Source organism: Sylvia atricapilla, chromosome 3, assembly GCF_009819655.1.
Source record: "Sylvia atricapilla isolate bSylAtr1 chromosome 3, bSylAtr1.pri, whole genome shotgun sequence".
NCBI lineage: Eukaryota > Metazoa > Chordata > Aves > Passeriformes > Sylviidae > Sylvia > Sylvia atricapilla.
Genome location: NC_089142.1, coordinates 55,800,624 through 55,819,645, shown reverse-complemented (window position 1 = coordinate 55,819,645; position 19,022 = coordinate 55,800,624). Strand labels below are relative to the sequence as shown.

Here is a 19,022-nt window from a genome sequence, read left to right as displayed (position 1 = left end):
TTCAAGCTTTGTAATGAGGTGGCATATGAGTTTTCGGACAGGGTATTAAAACTGTCCTATGAAGATTAGCCAAAATATAATGATCCACCTATGACAGCTGAACTTGTAATCTACAGACAAAATAAATAACGAGAGAAAAGAATGACGTTTCAATGGCCATACACAAGAATAAAGAGGTATGTAAAGAGGGCAAAGTTCCATTTTGCTGAACTCTTCCACCTGAACTCAGCACAACATTGAAGAACAGATTCTACAGACTGGCTTAAATTTCGTTCACGCCACATAAAATCTGAACACTTTTCAGGGGCAAAGGTCTGCTAAACAGAAATCTAAGAAATGCATTGAAAAATTTATTTGGGATCTCTACCTGGAACAGGGCACCAAGAAGGAGACGTTCACTGAATGTACTTGCATTGTCAAGAGATGCCTCACTAGGACTGCAATAAAGCACACACTGGGAAGGCATGTCCAGGCCTTTACTTTCTTAGGTTTCTGCTGGAAGGAGGAAGTGCAGTTCAGGTGTGGGATGAAGTAGATTCCAGTTTCTTGACTTAAAAGGAGCAGAGAATAAATGAGGTCTGGAAGGGATGACTAAGAGAACCACAGACTGGTACCTTCTGGGTTTTTTACTGCTACTTGATGAAGGAACAAAAGACAAAATCAACATCCCAGTGGATGGAAAAATTTCACTTATCTTTATTTTGCCTTTTCACTCACCAGAGATCTTTCTCTGGGATTCTAAACAAAACCTTGAAGTCTTCCAACTCCCATTCATGGCAAGTATCTGTCCATGGAGGGAAGTTTTCAATCTACTCTGAGCAAGGAAACAACCGTTTTAGGCCAGCAGAAGGTCTGAAAAGCCCCTAGGTTAATTTGAAAACTGTTTTTCACCCCATGTCTTGACACACATGGTTGTAGGCTGTCACTGTCCACGCTAACAGATCCAGACTGTAAGAGTGAAACAAAAGGCCTGTGAAGGCCAGCTGACAAGGCTACTTCCCAGACCACTCTCTGTCCCTGTGAGAGTCCATCCATGGGCTTCTGACAGGTGAGCTGCCAACAGAGGGCACTTCCTCCCTTTTCTGACCAATTGCCAAATTATATTCCCTGGGCAAATATATATACCACCATACATTGGTTGCCTGGTTATCTTGGCAAGAGACATCACTGATCAGAACATCAGAACATCTATCATAGCCCCAGCTCTCTGATGCTCTGATGCATCTTCTGATGATGGTGAATGAAGAATATTCTACATTTGAACAAATAACAGGGGCCTATAGCCAAAAGGCAGCTCAGGTACATTAAGCGAAGAACAGATGAGGGCACCCACTCAGCAAATGAATACTGAGAATTTCAAGAGAAGAATGTGAGGCATGTACGTTACCATCCTGGAGATGACAGCAGACAGCTTTACATAGATGGAAACCAAAAAAGATGGCTACAGGACAAAAAAAGGAATAGGTGGTCTGCACATTCTTTCTCTCACTGAGTTTCACAGAAGGATTTTGGTGCCATTGGAAGTCAGTGCCACCTGGCTAACCTCTCTCTGATTAGAATATGACAAACCCAAAGACTACACAGGCAGAAATGTCACACACAATAAACACTCATGCACAACAAAGCCACTAAGTTAAAAATCAGGAATACTGGTGCTAGCATTCCTTTGACTCTTACCTCTAAATCATTAAAAAATAAATGTGTGTCAGCAAGATTAAAAATCATTTCTTCCATTCGCAGTCCAAGGGTCACTGCCATGGGTGGATCCTTACAAAACAAAAAACAAGGTAAGTTAATTACACACCTCTAAGTTATATCAGAATTATTTTAAAAATTGATGTATACAAAGTATTCTGAAAAATTAACACTGTAAGGAACTTCCCCGAAATCCTTTCAGTGTTAAGCTATTTTAACATAATTCTATAAAAAGATGCTGCTGAACCTCTCTTTGTGAGAAAATTCAGAGAGCTGTGGATGTTGAAAAATCAAATTTTTTTAAAGCCAAGCAATTTGCAATCTGGCTGAACTGACAGGAAAAAACCCTGGTGGCCATAAACATATATATAAATATGAACATAAACAAGTATAAAGAAGATTGGAAATAGGGACAGTACTTTTCATAAAAGATGCATGTAGGAACATAGATTCCTGTGGAAAGCATATCTAAGTTTGTTGTTTGTGACAGATCATCCCTTCATTGCTGATGAAACACAGGAATCCCATCCCTGGATAAGACTAATTCAAAATGTTGCCTTTGTTTGTAGGTTGTCTTTCACACTATCAAATTGCTCTGCCTCAGCAAGACACCACAAATCTACCAATGTGCAATAACACTGTCTGAGAACATTAGGCATACAGTTAAGGCAAAGTAATTAATCTAACTTTTCTAGATTTGCTAAGAGAGAGGTAAAGCAGATTTGTGTTACCTTACATTTGGTTTAGAGTAACGGTCCCTGATGCTTTGTTGACACCTAGTAATTAGTTTGATTATTGCCTTAATCATCTGCCTGAGGTTGTGGGATTCCATTAACTTTTTTATGCTTAACATACTGCAGTGGACACATGCGGTCCTCTTCTCATCAAAGTATGAAAAAAAATATTTAATCACTTAAACTCTGATTGACATAAGCAAGTTTTCAGAAATCTCTTTTTAAATACCTTGAGATTTAAAGTCTAAATGTTTACCAGCATGTAGCAACAAAATCTCACAAAAACTCAGATGATCATTTGCTAGCATTAAGATGAAAGCCTTCCCAACCAGGATCAGACACTCACCATGCCAGGGCTTTGCAATGACAGAATAAAAGATGGCTTCTGTATCTGAGCACTTAATAACTAATGATAAAATCTGAAACACTTTGACATACTTTGACTCTTGCTCATGAAAAGAATCATACTTGAAGGGGAGAACAGTGTTCAAGAAGTTGTAACGATCCAAAGTTAGACCCAATTCTCTGGCACTGAAAGGAAATATTTTTAAGTTTACCCTTGAAGTGGTCTAGACTACCTTTCAGAAGGAAAAAAAAACAAATGCAGTGCCCAGCAACAGATTTTTTATCCATTCTGTCTTCTGTAGTTATATTCACTGGATTTGAAAGTCACACGGCTGAAGGCAGCACCAAGTGCAAAGGTCAGATTTCCAAGAGGATGATTAAGGAACACCATTAACAGATTAGCAAAACTCATGTTAGGCACTGAGAACACAAATCACCGAAATACCTTGGACTCATGAGATTCTTCATCAAGCTGTAACGCTTTTATCAAAATGTCATCACATATAAACATGTGTTTGTCTCTTTCTTTTGCATTTCTTTTCTGTGCATTGTAAACTTTAACTCTTTTCTCCCTAGGTACAATATAACAGAGAGTATTTGCAGTACTCCTTTTTATCTTAATCCTATGAACACTAAGGTATGTGCATAATTTTATGCACAGGTGGTAACTCATTATTATTTATGTAAGTTATTCACTGGAGTGCTTACAAAACTGGAATCTCAGACTTTTAAATCTCAGCCTCTTTTTTATCCCTTCCTGGGTAGAAGCACTCTTGAATGCAGAAATTTCCTATAATGTTTTCTATTTCTTCCATAATTCAATTTGCTTTTACAGAAACTACCAACTATACATGACAATTTCCTGCCTTACCTAGTATAGATGAAAGATGTAAATGTGACAAAGCTCTTACAATTTTCTTATTAATAGTAGTTTTGTAACCAATTATGCCTATTACTACTAGAATTACGACTATTATGACTATTACTACTAAAACTATATTTCCTACACTCCTGTTTTGATAAAGGCCTGAGAAGCCTATTGCTAGGTACAGTACATAAAATAAAATGAAGCGAAGCAAAGCAAAGGGAATTCATTTCAGCTTAGCATAAAATCACTATGGGATTGCCCTGTAACAACTTCTGCTAGGGAGAATTGCTGGAATTAAATTCTCAAGATATGAACAACTTTTCTCTTAATAAATTGGCCAAAACTTTGCACTGCAACTGTTTACCAAGAACTAAATATCATGTTACATCCAGCTCTTGCCATGTTAAGTTCTTTCCTTCACATAAAAAAAAACAGACAAGTAAGCATATTTGTAAGAGTCATGTGGCTTTACAGTGTTTGCACAATATGGAGCAACATGACAATCATAATTTTACTGTCTTTCAGCCTGAAGCAGAAATTACAGACTGATTCAAGTGGCACAAAGGAGTGAGTGTTGAAAAGAAAGCAAGAAACTTGCAGTTGATACAGATCTTAGCGCAGCAAACTGAAAAACTTAGTAAGAGTCAGAGTGAACTTCTGGCAAAATTGTATTTTATGCTACTCTACACAAGCACACACAATAGAGGAAAAAATTATTTAAAAAAATATCGAAGTTTTCCCCTGATAATTCACAGAACAAAGAACAACTCTTTGGCCTGCAGAGGTATGATGTTAGCCAGATATCATTAGTGTGCAGAAGAATCAAGATCAGCTACAACTCTTTTGTACACCTAAATACAAATTGCTTTAGTTATGTTAGGATGAAGGCACTAAACTGGAGCCAGACTGTCTGTCCGTGGACTTCTGTACCAGACTGGTCCATGCACTGGAATGTCTTCTGGGAGACTTGATAAAAACATCCTGGGAGACCAATACTTAAATTTTTGATCAAGAGGAGAGTAACTGGAATAAAACCTCAAAAGCTAAGTGTCCAGTAGTGGAAGAAATCTATGTAATAATGTATTGGAATGTAATGTTTCAGTGCATGTTCAAAATAATTTCATTTCTTGGCAAAAAACATTTCAAACACCAAAGTGACTTTAGTAAAACCGTGGAAAACAAAGAGATAAATAGACTGTCAGGTAGATTCATTGTGACAGGCATTTGCATGCATGAAGCCTTAAAAATAAACAAGAAAACAAGCAAAATTTTAAGAAATGATTTTCAATGGGTGGCTGTCTGAACAGACTTAAAACAAAACTGACCTGGGGGAAAAAGTGGAAATGCTCAAGTCAAGCACCAATATTTTAGCTTAAAGAGACTTCTCTGTATTATGTAGGAATCTCAGATTTAAGTTCAGCCCTCACTCTCTCACAGGGGACACTTGTCCCAGGAGAAATTCATATGGGTGGCAATGGAAGAAGAGAACACATCTCTTCTTAATAACCGTAGCTGGTGGCTGATGAAGGAAAACTCACGTACTCCATAGGGAGTTTCTGTTCCACGCTCTCTAGAAGGCAGTAGGAAAATCAACTCAGAGGTCTCAGACAAGGAGGGAGTGAATGGAGAGGACAACTGGAGGTGATGAGAGATACACTATTAATACAGGTGGATAAGAGAATATTTATGAGTGAGTTTGGGAATGTCATTATGGGTGTTAATGGTGACAAAGTTTTTCTGTTTAATAACCAGGCAAGCAGACAGTGAGCAGTAAAAAGCTTCTGAGCCCTTTCCTTTCCCTTTGCACAAAGTAGTGAGGCTTTCCTGACAACCTGCTGTCATTTCAATGCTACAAAAAATGGCAAAATATGATCATCAAATGTAGATTTCTTTTGATTTTTGCACTTGGAAATCACAATCTGTCTTCTAAGCTCACAAAGGAATTCTATTCTTTTTTTAAACAGTTGCACTTTGAGTCACAGCATTTATCTGGGAATCTTTGCCCTCTAGGTTGACCTGGGAGAAATGAATGAAATATAAGCACTTGGAGCTAGACAAAAGTCCAGCTTAATTGTCCTCCAACCAGCAAGAATAATTGGAATGCAATGAAACAAAGAATACACACTGTTCACAGGGACTAAGAATGTACCTCATAAACTTTTAAGAGATGATGACATCTCCTAACACATGTCCTGCCACATCAACAAATGCTCACTTAAGAGCTCAGCATTGTAGAAGACCATATCTGTCAACTGGTGCTCAGCTGCAAAAACCATCATCATCCACACAAGTCATAATGTAACAGCTCCAATGCCAACGTTCACAATTTGCTACTGCAGTAAATAATTAAAAATAGATGTGTACTGGTTTCATGAAGTACAATGCAGATGAGCAAATGAGCTGAAAAGTGAGAGGTGATCTTACTGCTGGAAGGCAGCACAGCTTCCCTGAAACCTAACACAGCTGTACTGTAGTTTTTATTTTCTATGTTAGTAGAATAACCAACATAACAAGAGCCATAGATAAACAGCCACAGGTAGAAAACAGCAAGGTGTGGAATATTCTTCAGGGAAAGCTTTGTATTTTAAATTCAGAAGTGATACACTGGCCAAGTTCTGGCCAAATCTCTCCCAGTTCAATTGGATTTAAAGATATACTCTACTGGCACTCAGATAAGTAGCAGCAATTTGCCCCATTTTTAAATGAAATACTTACAGCTACATCCTTTAGCAAATCACTAATTCTGTTTTAACATGGTTATAATAAAATTTTGACATCAAATAATTATCCTAGAAAATTCTAACATCAAATTATTATCATACCATGCAAAGTGCTGAGTAAGTATATACCAAGGAGAGCGTCCATTCTCAGCTTCATAAATCCTTAGGCATAAGTCAGAAATCTGCTGTTCTCTTGACAAATACACAACCTGAAACTTGACTACTGGATCCAGGCCTTCCAAATAATCTGTGCCAATGAAAGCCCTCCTTGCCTAAGGAGATGCTGGTTTGACTTTCTTTTTTTTTTCTTATATTCCAATCACTTGTTAAACTTTAGAAAGTTTTTGGAAGTGTTTATTTCTGGATACACCTGCAGCTCTCAAGTGCTCTTGGACTCACATGTGGATCCCTGTGCCAGGCCATAATATGCTGCACCTCTCTCACTGCATGGCTGTGCAGCCTGAACTGCAGCAGAACAGAGAGATTAAAAGACTGATTTCTGATTTTTTTTTTTTTACCTGGTACTCAAATAAACAGGAAAAAGCTGGTGAAAGCAAGGAATGAAAGTTTTCATGTCAATAAGTACATGGGAAGGAACTGAAGGTGAGTATCCTTGCCTGTTTGTATATTCCCACTAGCTCTAAACCCAGCATCACACTCCTTCTAGGGATGAAGTGAGAACACTTGGTATAAGAAATTGTCTTCCCTTAAAGTAATTTTTGCTATAAAGACACAACATTTCCATGTAGAAAATTAGAAATGGGAGAAGGAGAAAATTTTGCTTGTCCTGCAAGATTTTTTTTTTCTGAGTACTTTGATTATGTTATACAAAATCAGCTCACAAAATATATATGGAAGAACATGGTATTCATAGCTGAGCATCTGTGTGACATTATATGCCTTTAATTTTTAAAATTAGACATCAAATCATCACAGCTAAATAATTTACTACCTCCACTGTTTTTACTACCCTGTTTCTTTTTTCACTGTTAGGCAACAATTTTATACCATGTTTCCAAGACAAACAGCTCTCAAGAATTTTGAAAGACGTATGTGCTAACAAGACTTCTGACAACCTCACAATTCTTGGAGCATTTACTCTCATAGTAACCCTATTCTCATAACAATCCAGTCTTCAGTCTGGATTAAGACCTTGTATACAGATGGAAATCATATGCAGAAAAGATAAGGACCATATGTGCTAAACATGTCATATATCAGAGACTGAGTGAAGTCTGTCTGTGGGATCTTTCACTTTTCCCTTTTCTAACCTCTTGGATGCTTAGGCTGAGATACATCCCACCTTAAATTTAGGCAGCATCACAATGACATGCAAAAGCTAAATCCTACCCATTATAAGCTCTTCCTGTATTCCCTTTCCTACTGCTCTAGCTTCCTGGCAGTCAACAATATTTATATTTGACTTTCCCTGGTAATAACTCATCACAAAAGTCCTATGTAAATATAGCAATGGCAATCACTACAAGAAGGAAAAAGTCTACTATTTTTACTTTACAGGCTCTGGAAATGAATAACTTTTCCTACTTGTGTAGATGTCACCTACCAGTACCAAAAAAAACCCCAAACAAAAAAAACCCTGATGTTGATCTCAGCAGTATAACTACATTAACTTCACTAACCCTTCAGACACTTCTGGTTTATGTCACACTTTATCTATTGTCAGCATTACTGTCTGTTAATATGCCATTACTAATATACCAAGAGGAATTATATTCCTGTTGCTGTTTCCAAGACAGTTTTTAAAGTTATTATGTTTTGTGAACTATAAAATGTGATCTGATTTTTAAAACTATGTGCTACAGTTGATTTAGGAAACATCCAAAGGGCACAATCAAAAAAGAATGAAAGGAATAAATTTATCACAGTGACAATTCAGCAAATCCTGTGGTTGTCTATGGGCTACTCTCAAAGTGACCTAAAAGTTTATAGTCAGCTAGGTTTCTCTCTTGTTTTGATAACTATTAGTTGGAAATGGTTCTGACAAAGTCACTTTTGCTACAATGTCCGAAAAACAGCAGAACAGGAGATTTGACAGAGTACTGGAAAGTGCACAGATCTAGCACTGTGAAGCTGCAAAGCAAGGAAGGCTGTTTTTACAAGACATGAGTACCTATCCTTATCTCAGCATTCCAGAAATTCAGATTTTGCACTTGGCCTGTGACTTTTCCTGTTAACTTTCTTTTTTAATAACCGCAAAAGGTTGATTGCATGGAAGACTGGCCCATCTCTGGTTATAATCCACAGGTTCTAGTTCAGGACATTTCTAAGCCACTGGTAGAGGAGGGGGTTGTGGAAAGCATTTCAGTAATGTACTGTTTCTCACATTTTTTTCTTAAGTATCTGATTCTGGCTGGAATAAAGATGCTGAAAACATGCTAAACAAGCCCTTTAACTGAGACAATACAGACATTATTATGTTCTTAAAAAGAAATGCTTTTGCATATATGTAAAGGCATATGTAAACAATATATGAAAACAATATATGTACATACTGACATCCCCTTTCTCCATTTTCCTTCTTCCACATTATTTGATTTTTTGTTTTATCCAGGCCTTTAGCTCTTCCTCTACCATTAGTCTGCTTCTGTTGCTACATACCAGACTCTTCTCACCTTGTCCAAGCAGCCATTCCCTGGACTGCCAGCACCAGCCCAGAGCTCCTGCTCTTGCAGTCTGCCACTGTCACTCTTTGCCTCCCTCATTCTCCTTCCTGCTCTCCCACTCACTGCTCTGTGACCTGAACTCCTTTTGGACTCATTGGAGGGGAGAGGATGCTTAAAACTACTTGGGAGAGGGTTTCACTCCCCAATATTACTCATCCCAGAGCCAGCCAAGGAAATCAAATATTCAGTGAAAAAGGTGGGGAGTTAAAGAACAATATCTGCAGCTGGCATTGAAATAAGTGAGACTCTTACTCATCCTATTCATAAATTTCCTGTAAATTCACCCACAGGCCAGTTTCTTCTTTCTGCCTCTACTCTTCCAGACACCAGTTATTTCCACTTGTGCACTTCATCTATTATCTCCCTGCAATGCCTCTTCCAACGCACATCAGGAACCTCATTCTTGTTCCTCTATAAATTCTCCTCTCATTTGCAGCATCTGCTTCAGCCCTGCCTCATGTACTGTACCTAGGGTCTGTGTCTCATTTCTCTCCTTGACTTCTTCACATTAACCCTCTGCAAATGGGGTTTACTGTACACTTTAACTTCATCCATAAGAGCCATAAAGAACACAGAGGTGAAAAAACATGTATGGAGTCAGGCCAGACAGCTGCAGTAAATTGACACAAAATTCACAGCTCACATACCTTGCCATACTTCTGTGCATATGATCCTGTAAGCAGCGAATGAAAAACTATGATTGTTTCATCCAAATCCCAAACAAATACGCGCTGCAAACAGAATTAAGGAAAATGTTATTGAACAAATAACATCACAGACCCACCACCACACCACCCAGGGAGGCTAGAAGTCAACTAAGTTTTAGAAGTTTAACCAAGTACTTATTAACTGAGCAGGTTTTCTCTGAAAATCGGCAATAACAGTGTATCATGCATGGTAAAAAGTCAAAAGGCAGCAACCTTTTAACTCTTCAACTATTTCTTATTCGTTCTCTAAAAGGCTTTTCACAAAAGCTCTGTAAGAGATTTCAGAAATGTGATGGGGGGGGTCAAACATAATTAACATAATTAAGGATAAACAGCACTTTCAGATACTTCTCTGCAAGTCTTACTGATTCAAGATTATTTTTATTTCTACTGTATAACTAATATCTTAGATAAAAGTGCTATATCCCACTGTCATATAGAATTTAAATAATACTGTAGGATAAAACTGATTATTTAAACTCAGTTTCATTCATTCAATTCCATGCATTTTGATTTTCACTGATACAAATAATAAATTAAAAAAACCCAACCAGCCAAAAGAAATCCTGAATTGTAAGAAGTTAGTTTCTTCACTGGAAAAATTGAATCCTTTGAAAAGAAAAATAAATACACGTAATTAAGCTGAGAAATCTATTACAGATTTCCTATCCAAAAAACTACACGAAAATGTGACAATTTTGAGCGCAGATTTGTGGTTCTATTGCATGAGAAACTGCCAGATTTGTAATCTGAGCACTAGAAAGCACAAAGCTGAAACACACTTACCTTTCTGCCTAATTTTGTCATACAGAACAGCAAAGTCTCATTGTACATGTTGATTAAAACAGCTACTGCTCTCTGTTACATTCAGTTAGTGAGACTAAGTCCATGATGTCTTCTAGCTTTAAGATATTTTCACAGCTGCAGTATTCAGAATTTACACTTCATCAGAAGAAATCTCCACATTAACATTCATCAATTACCACAGACATACCTCCAAGTCACTGTCCGGAGGGGGTGATGGATTGTTCTTCCGCCCTCTACCCCGAGACTTTGACCCAGAACTCCTACATGTTCTGTCATCAAGATCTTTGATTGGCGTGGAGGGGCTCTGCACTGTGTCAAACTCCCCTGTAGAGTCAACCATTCATGTCAAAATTAGCTCTGGATTTTTAAATAATTAACTTTTTCCCATCAAAGTTCAACATGTCTGTATGCAAACTCAATGACAAGAGACATGTAAAAATGTTTTATAAAAAGAATGGAAATGTGGCCTGTCTTATGTAGACAGGATCAGCAGATGCCACACACACTTCTGACTTCACCAATGAAACACTGTAAGCCTTAGCAGAGTAAGACCAAAATTGAAATGACCCATATACATGTGCATATACACAAATACACACGAGTCCAGGCAAAAATCAGTATATCCAAGAAAGGTGTATTTTAGAAGTCATACTAATGGTTTCTCAAAACATGAAGTGCTTTTTAATTAAAGTAGTTAATTTCCCATGTTTTCAGTTCAGCTAGGCTTATTTCCAAGTCCAGTGTTACGTTTACCGGAACACACTTTGGCACTCATCCACGATCCAGAAAAGCCAGGCAGTTTCCAGCTTCATGTCCTCCTCACATGTCACCTGCTGTTTAGTAAAGTTCACTTTTTTCTTCACCAAAACTCAGCCCATAAATTGTCAGAGGGAAGTCACAATATTAAATGCAATATTCCAAGTTAGTACCTGAAAGAGGATGAAGTTGTACTTGCTGTGCTCTGATCATCTTTCTCTAAGTATGAGGCATTGAGGACTGCCACAGAGATGCACTGGATGGGCCTTTGATCTGGTATGGCACAGCTGGTCTTAACCATACTCATGCCCATCCCTGACTTGCCCATTTAATGAAGCTTTCAAAACTTCTAGCAATACATGCAGTTTGGCTAGGTTCCTGAGTACTAAATGACAAAAACCCCCTACTTCGTCATTTATCCTATTAATAACGATTTGATTTTTCTCCACTAAAGGAGGAAAGGGTACAGCTTTTATCTGACATCTAATACAGGTTTTGATTCAAGAGAGTCCTTGAGCTGTCTGTAATTGAGCATTTCTGGGCCACGGGTAATATTTTTTAAAAGTGCTCACGATGGTAAATATGCAGAATAAATTAACACTTGGTACAAACATTTCCCAAAAATCATCTATGATGCATCTGATTTTGAGTTGGGATCCGAGGGTGTTTGGGTTTTTTGTTTGTTTTTGTTTGTTTGTTTGTTTTTTGTTTTTTGTTTTTTTTTACTAAAGAGTGTCCAGCAGATGAAGGAGACTGATTTTTCTGCTCTGTTCTGAACTTGCAAGGCCACATCTGGAAAAATGCGCAGTTTTGAGTCCCCAAGTAGAAGAGACATATTGTCAAACTGGAGTTAGTTCAGGTGAGGGTCACCATGACAGGTAAGGGGGCCAAGCACATAGTAAAAGAGGCTAAGTGACTTTTCATAGAGGTATGCAGAGAAAGGACAAGACACACAGGCACAAATCCCTACAGAATGGGGGGAGAGAGACAGTTCTTGTTGACTAATCATTTCTATTCCCAGCATGGTGTTGATGTCAGCAAGGTCACAGCAGGCAGTGAAGCAATCAATAAGGATCACATTATCTTGGCTCTTTCTCCATACGAACAACAAAATCTACTTGGGTAATTACAAATGTACAAGGAGCATCCAAATCAGAATCCTTGTGGAGCAAAGACCTACAATGGCTTTAAAATAAGTTCTGGCTGTGCACGAGCTCTGTGCAACAACAGCTTCCTAGACTTTTATGATGTAGTGGAAAAATTGTCCCAAACCAAACCCCCAAGACAAAAAAGGCAAAAACTAAGAAAGTGAAGATGTTTACATTCTTACCACAAAAGTCTTCTTATTTATAACAGTTCAACACATTACAACAAAATCAAGACTAATTTCCACAGTAATGTATTAAAACATCTGTTCTCAATGTGTTCATTCTAATCTACCAAAAATAAAATATAAAAAAACCCAACCCTGTTCTAAATCTTCTCTGAAATTGCCCAACAACTGAAGTAAATAACTCCAATTTTCATTTAGCATTAGCTATTACCAGTTGCTCTAGGCTTCTCCTTGGGTCAATGCTGTATATGATTGGATAATTATCTATTAATCAGCACTGTAACTAATCGCTGTTCCTTGTAAAGTCTAGATATTTAAAGCCAACTTTATTTCATTATACTAATCTCTAAATCAGAATGAGCAGCTGTCTCTTACTTGAGTGCAAGGTATGCATCTATTTTAGAACTGCAGAAGTCAGTCGTGCTTGTTTTTTTAAACAACTGTAGGCTTAATTGCTCGATTTGCTTTTTACCAACAGCAGTCTAAAGGAGAAACTGCACTTGTCTTATCCTCTGCTTGCTTTAGAAAAGAGATAAACGCTGACAAAATGAAAACTTATTAAAAACTCAGCCCTGTGACATAAAAGAATGTGAGAAGTTCTAGTACCAGAGAGTATTGAAAACATTACCATCATGAAGAGCTCCTACTGCAGCTCATAATAGACAGAAATTTTTATTACAACGTTTGATTTTTTTTTTTGCTTTTTCAATATTCAACACATGCCTAATAAATTTACCTCATAGCCTCTTCCCACTGGGACTGTGAACAGTGCCAGTCATCCAAGAAAACAGGAAAATGTTAAAACCAGAATATGGAATGGCCTCTTTATCACTTACACTCATACACTTGAATATGAAGCTTTTCACGATTTTCATGCTGTGGAGACCTTGCAGCAGCTCCAGTTAGAGGACAAGGAATTACAGCACCAAGTTACAAAGAGAATTATTTGTAATTACACATTACAAATGTAATTACCACATTACAAATGGAGGTGGGTCTTCCATATCCAGGACATTGTTTCCCACCTCGAGTTTGATGATGTGAACATCCCCTCCTCTTTGTTAAAACACAGTTCTACAACTTAAGAAGGAAAAAAAAGAGTTTGTGCAGTCTGAATATAAACCTAATGCCACCTCCCAGAGAATGATTTCATTCTGGGTACCAAATTAAGCTTTGTTGCATACCAGTAACGGAATGGTAGCTAATATCCCACAGTGTTTTGCCTCCCCTAACCCTGGTTATATGATAGCAAGGTGCCTTCACATGAAGCTTTTATCCAGGCCTATATTCTCTGCTAGAGTTTTATCTGCCCCAGATAAAACATACTGATATATTGATCAAATATACTCCAGTGTGCTTATCTCCTGAGACCTCACCTCCCAGTCTGTCTGAGTTATTCCTATTTGAGATGAAGCGCCCGAGGAGACACCCTATTTATCTCACAAATACTCTGTGGTAATGAGTGCATTTTGAAAAATCTTAATATAAGGCAGGCTCAATGCAAGCTCAGAAGAGAAGCCTCTGGTTCAAGGAGCTGAGCATTACACAGATGTGGAATGGATGATAGTGTCCTTATGGATTGACTTTCGTTACATATCCTTACCAGACAGAGCAACCAGAAGACAACTTCAACATTACAAGTCTGCTTTTTTTCCTGACTTGTAGTGTGTTATTGCTTGTCATTAAGAACAGAAAAAGTCTATTTCAATTTTCATCTCATTTTCTTTACACAGTCAATATACAAAATCGTAGCTGGTATTAACTCTTGATCTAATGATCTAATCAATCTATTATGAAAGTGAGAAATCCTGTATGTGCAGATAGTACTAGAGGCTTTGATTAAATATTTGAATTGACAGCTAGTAGAGATGCCAAAAGAATGAAGTGCCTTGCTGTGTTTAGTCTTAGGTTTTTGCTAGAGTAAGTCTTAAGGACTTGTTTGAAAGCAGGAGAACACAGTGAGTGCTAAAGAACTGAACTATGATCTATGACATCTGAAATTATCTCCAAGACACTGCCCCTCAGCAGTGGAAATTTATTTTTACTGTGACACAGAAGGGCACAGGCATGTCATGCATTCACGAAGTGGGCGTTTCAGCAGAGGGTGGCATGATCACTGCAATGCTGCACAGAAATAAGGAGCAGATGGGGGCGGATTTGTTAAACTCATGCACAGTCTACTTAACGAGAGAATAAGTTCATATGCTTAAACAATCCACAACCAAGAAAAATCTTCACTGTTTCCCAATGTGAGGCCTTCAATACTTTTTCAACACTTTCAAGCTATTAAAGATTCCTTTTTTTTTTTTTTTTTTTGGCAGTTCTATTCAATACTAATGGTACTTGTAATAATACATGATACATTTACACAGCATTTCTAGGAAACAGATACCTAGGGGAGAAACAACATGAGAAACTGTCTGATTTTCTCAAATAAGAATATGAAGGAATAACAAAGCAGCAAGGAAAACTACACAGGACATACACAATTATCAAGACAGGTAACTTGTGGGAACACTTTGTACTCTTTTAAAAATTCTTTACATATGATTTGTGTCTGTTATAGATATCCTCCACCTGTTGAAATTTCACTTCATTTCACATTACCTTTAGGCTGTTCCTAGATTTGCATTCTGAGACTACTGAATAACATTACACTTTTCATCAAAAATGAAAGGAGTATGTATCTCCCCATCGCCATTCCATACCATATCCATATCCATACCACATCCATACCCCACCCTAAACATACACCCACAAACACATGCACTGTTACACTTTAAAAATCAGCCTGAGGAAAATCTGGGTAGGAAAAAATTCAACTAATTTAGTTAAAACTCCACTATTTTTAGCAAATGTATGCAGTTTATATTATGTGTGGTTCCTTGCTCATACTTTTCTACACAGTATTACCTTTCCTTTGTACAAATTCATTACAATAATACATTAGTCTTTCAGTAAGTATTTTTCAGTAAGATGGTGCAATTGTTAGGAAGATTTATGCAATAAGGTGATTTTGTGACCAAAGCAAAAATTCCTCCCCTATTCAGAGCCTAATCCAAAGGCCAGTTTGTTAGTCTTTTTAGAAATGCTTAGTCTGTGGGCATGGTAGACACTGCCCACGCTGGCTGAGTGAAGCTAGTGTCCCTGAAAGAGACTACACTGAGAGTGCTGAAGAAAAATGAAGAACTGCCACTTCCCTTCAGGAATGTCCTAGGAATACAAGTAGCAGCCTGGTGTGCTATGATGGCTGTGCACAAGAGGGCAGGGCTGGGCAGGCAAAGGGAGCCTCCTCATGTCCCCTGATAATGCTCCTCTTGCAAATTCAACTACTTCAATACAATTTTTTAGGGTGCTAATAATGGTGATTTCTCTATTGTTGGTTAATTAAATTAGTGAATTAGCAAGCATGGCTTGTACACATTTGAATACAGTCCATGTGCTCTTGCCAGCATGGCTGGGCATAATTAAATGAGAAATGGTATTGTTTTAAATTCTTTACAGCAATACTTCAGAATGTGTAGATGGAAACAACACTGTTCCACTGCCAGTGATACTGACAACCATCTCAGTCTACAAAATGATATCTTTAATTAGCAAAAAAACTGGACAAGTTTCCTAACTAAGCAGCAAGAAAGACTTTTTTGGGTGGTTTACATGACAAAGTTTTCTGAAAGGCACAAACTTAAAATATCAATATCCATGCAAGCTGAATATGGAAATCTTGTCTTTATACAAGCAGCAAATAAAATACAAAAAATTGTTTTCACCTGAATGTAGATCTGTACCTGGTTGACTAGTCAAGCCAGGGAGAGAGTCCTGTAATTGGTAGGTTGATGATGATGAAGTGCCATCAGCCGTGTTGTTTGAGGTCATATATGCACCATATGTTGATGCTGAGTAATACTGTGCATACTGATTTTGGCCAAAAGCTGTGTATGATGGATAATCCTGAAACAGCAGATGCAGCACAGCACTCAGTTAAGTACAGTAATGAGTAAATTTTTTCCGATTAAATATTTCTAAGTGTACAATCATATGATTTTTGTGAGTGTTTTGAGTGCTTGGATTAGCTTTCTTAAAAAATATAAGAATATTTAGTGTTTTTTTAATTTAAAGGTATTTACTAAAAGTTTACAGGGAAGCTGCTGAAATATTTAAGTGATAAAATATGCAACTAGGCTTCCAGTAAGATTTGGATAATTTTACGCAGAAAATAGCATTGAACCACAGTAAGTCTCATTCAACATAAAAGATTTAAATTAAAATAACATGCTATCTCTGGAGTTATATAAACCCTTTCATAACTGGCAATTAAAAATGGTGATATTCATACCTGTTGTGAACTACTGAAGTTTGTAGAATTTGAAACAGAATTGTTTGAATAAATAGTGGACGATGGTGTGAAACTAGAACCTAAAATTAAGAAATACAATTAACTGTGAGAACTTGTTTGTGAATCAAAATAAAATTCTATTTAGAATATTCCATGTTAAGATGAATATGAATCAGAACAAAAAACAACTTTTATTTTCTGTTAGAAGTATAAAACATTGTAATGAAACTTTAAAAAAATTAAATGCTACTTCCACGCATAAAGGCATGCATTCCTCTTCACACCATGCAACAAAGATATCAGCAATAAGTTATCTCACCAATTTAGAAAGCATTTTTCAGTTTATTGCATTCTCACCTCTTCTCAAACACTGTTTTTCTCTTTTGCCTTCATTTCTAATACTTTAGTGTTACGTTTGTGAAACAAAAACCTTTTCAAAAGACTATATCTGGGTGTTTTAAATCAATCTGTATTGAGGCATGTCCTTGTTTTCAAGGTGGTTCGTATTGCACTTTGTAATATGCAGAAGATTAACCATTGTATAAGAAGCTTAAAAATTATCCAAATAAAATAGGTTATTGATGACCAGAGGGTAATGAATGAATTATTAACTGAATAGTAAATGAAATAATAAATATCAATTAAGGAGAAATTCTAAAAAATTATGTTAATCCAAGGAAAAACAAGTATCAAATGATGTCATACTCAGGAACATAAAAACAAGGAAAAGAGACTTGTATATATTAGTAAATATGACAAGTGCTTCCAGTCTTGCCACTAAAATAATTAATGGATTTCACTCCACTAAAAAATCCAAAAGCAGGTGCAAATAGGGACTGCATTCCATGACCAGATCTAAACTAACAGATGATCAAAGTGAATACACATAAGCCTACTAGCATTGGGAAGAAATACTTAGCTTTGGATTTTAGAGGTGGCTACTCACCTGGCATCTGGTAAGAGTAGGGTGTTTGGCCTGGCTGTGGGGTGGAAAACCCTGGGCTGTAACTGAGGCACCCGCTCTGCAGTGGAGACTGGGTCTGTGAGAGCCCACTTTCCGTCTTGATGCCTGGCAACATTACACCCAAATCTGTATAAGAAATTAATTTTCAACTGATTCTTTAAAATATTTTGTCGCAGTTGGGAAAACAAAAGAGAAAACAAAAAGAAAAAAAACCTGTTCCAGTCAGCATTGCTTTTAGTTCTAGGTAAAGTGAAGAACAATAAGTGGTGAAATACCGTAAGTGGGTAAGCTGTAGGGCTGTCCTGTCTGTGAATAGGCTGTGTAGACCGCTGGCTGCTGCATTCCCGAATACTGGGGCTGTCCCGCATAGGCAGACATGGTTTGAGCTGCTGGTGTAGAAAGAATGTGCGGATAGGGCCTAAATATCAGGAAAAATAGCATTACTGTGGCAACAAATACTTTGTATGTTGATTCAAGCAATAAAGTAAAGAAAAAAGGTTTAAAGACGTCCAAAGGCAGTTCATTATTCTGCCAACTGCTCCTCTTCTGGGATTTATTCCATCCCTCACTGAAATAAGCTGAAAGACAGCCTGTCCCACATTCCCCAAGGCACGCTGAATATTTTATGCTGTCCCATCACTACAATTTAATTCTTAAGCTACTGCGTCCACTTTAGGATGGGCTGTGCCACTGCTGCATGTCTTGATATGGATTTAATGCCTTTCAGCCGAGATCAGAATGCTCCAATTAGAAAAGCCTCCACACTTTTTTAATCCAGTGGAAGGAAACTTGGACTAGAAGAACAGAGGAAATACAGAGGTGAATGTTGAAGCTAGTACATTATGTTATCTGTGTAGGTTCTGCTTCAACAGACATGTAGCATCTAGCTTCAATGGGAGATGGATCCTACTCATTGAGAGCAGCATAAAAAATACTGACAGCCATACTTTGGTAACCAGATGGGCTTCAAATGTTCGGGAAATACGGGCTAGGAAAATAGAATGGAAATAAAAATGGTCTTTTATTTATGAATACTGAGGTTTTATAGAGAGATTGAATAAAATCAAGTTCAA

The 19,022-nt window shown here is 37.4% G+C and overlaps 1 protein-coding gene across 10 annotated transcripts in view; it reads right to left on the bottom strand.

Annotated features, from left to right (window-relative positions):
• The window catches only part of EYA4 (EYA transcriptional coactivator and phosphatase 4), a 139,170-nt gene that overhangs the window by 11,567 nt on the left and 108,581 nt on the right, over positions 1–19,022 (bottom strand). For 5 of the 10 annotated variants that reach the window (XM_066315414.1, XM_066315411.1, XM_066315418.1 and 2 more), the window contains 7 exons: positions 18,225–18,367; positions 17,932–18,075; positions 16,986–17,065; positions 16,420–16,600; positions 10,748–10,884; positions 9,694–9,777; positions 1,678–1,767 (listed from right to left, as the gene is read on the bottom strand). In XM_066315414.1, coding sequence (XP_066171511.1) covers positions 1,678–1,767; positions 9,694–9,777; positions 10,748–10,884; positions 16,420–16,600; positions 16,986–17,065; positions 17,932–18,075; positions 18,225–18,367 — 859 coding nt within the window. The remainder of the gene's footprint in view (positions 1–1,677; positions 1,768–9,693; positions 9,778–10,747; positions 10,885–16,419; positions 16,601–16,985; positions 17,066–17,931; positions 18,076–18,224; positions 18,368–19,022) is intronic. The other 5 variants (XM_066315416.1, XM_066315415.1, XM_066315421.1 and 2 more) reach the window with 2 other exon arrangements.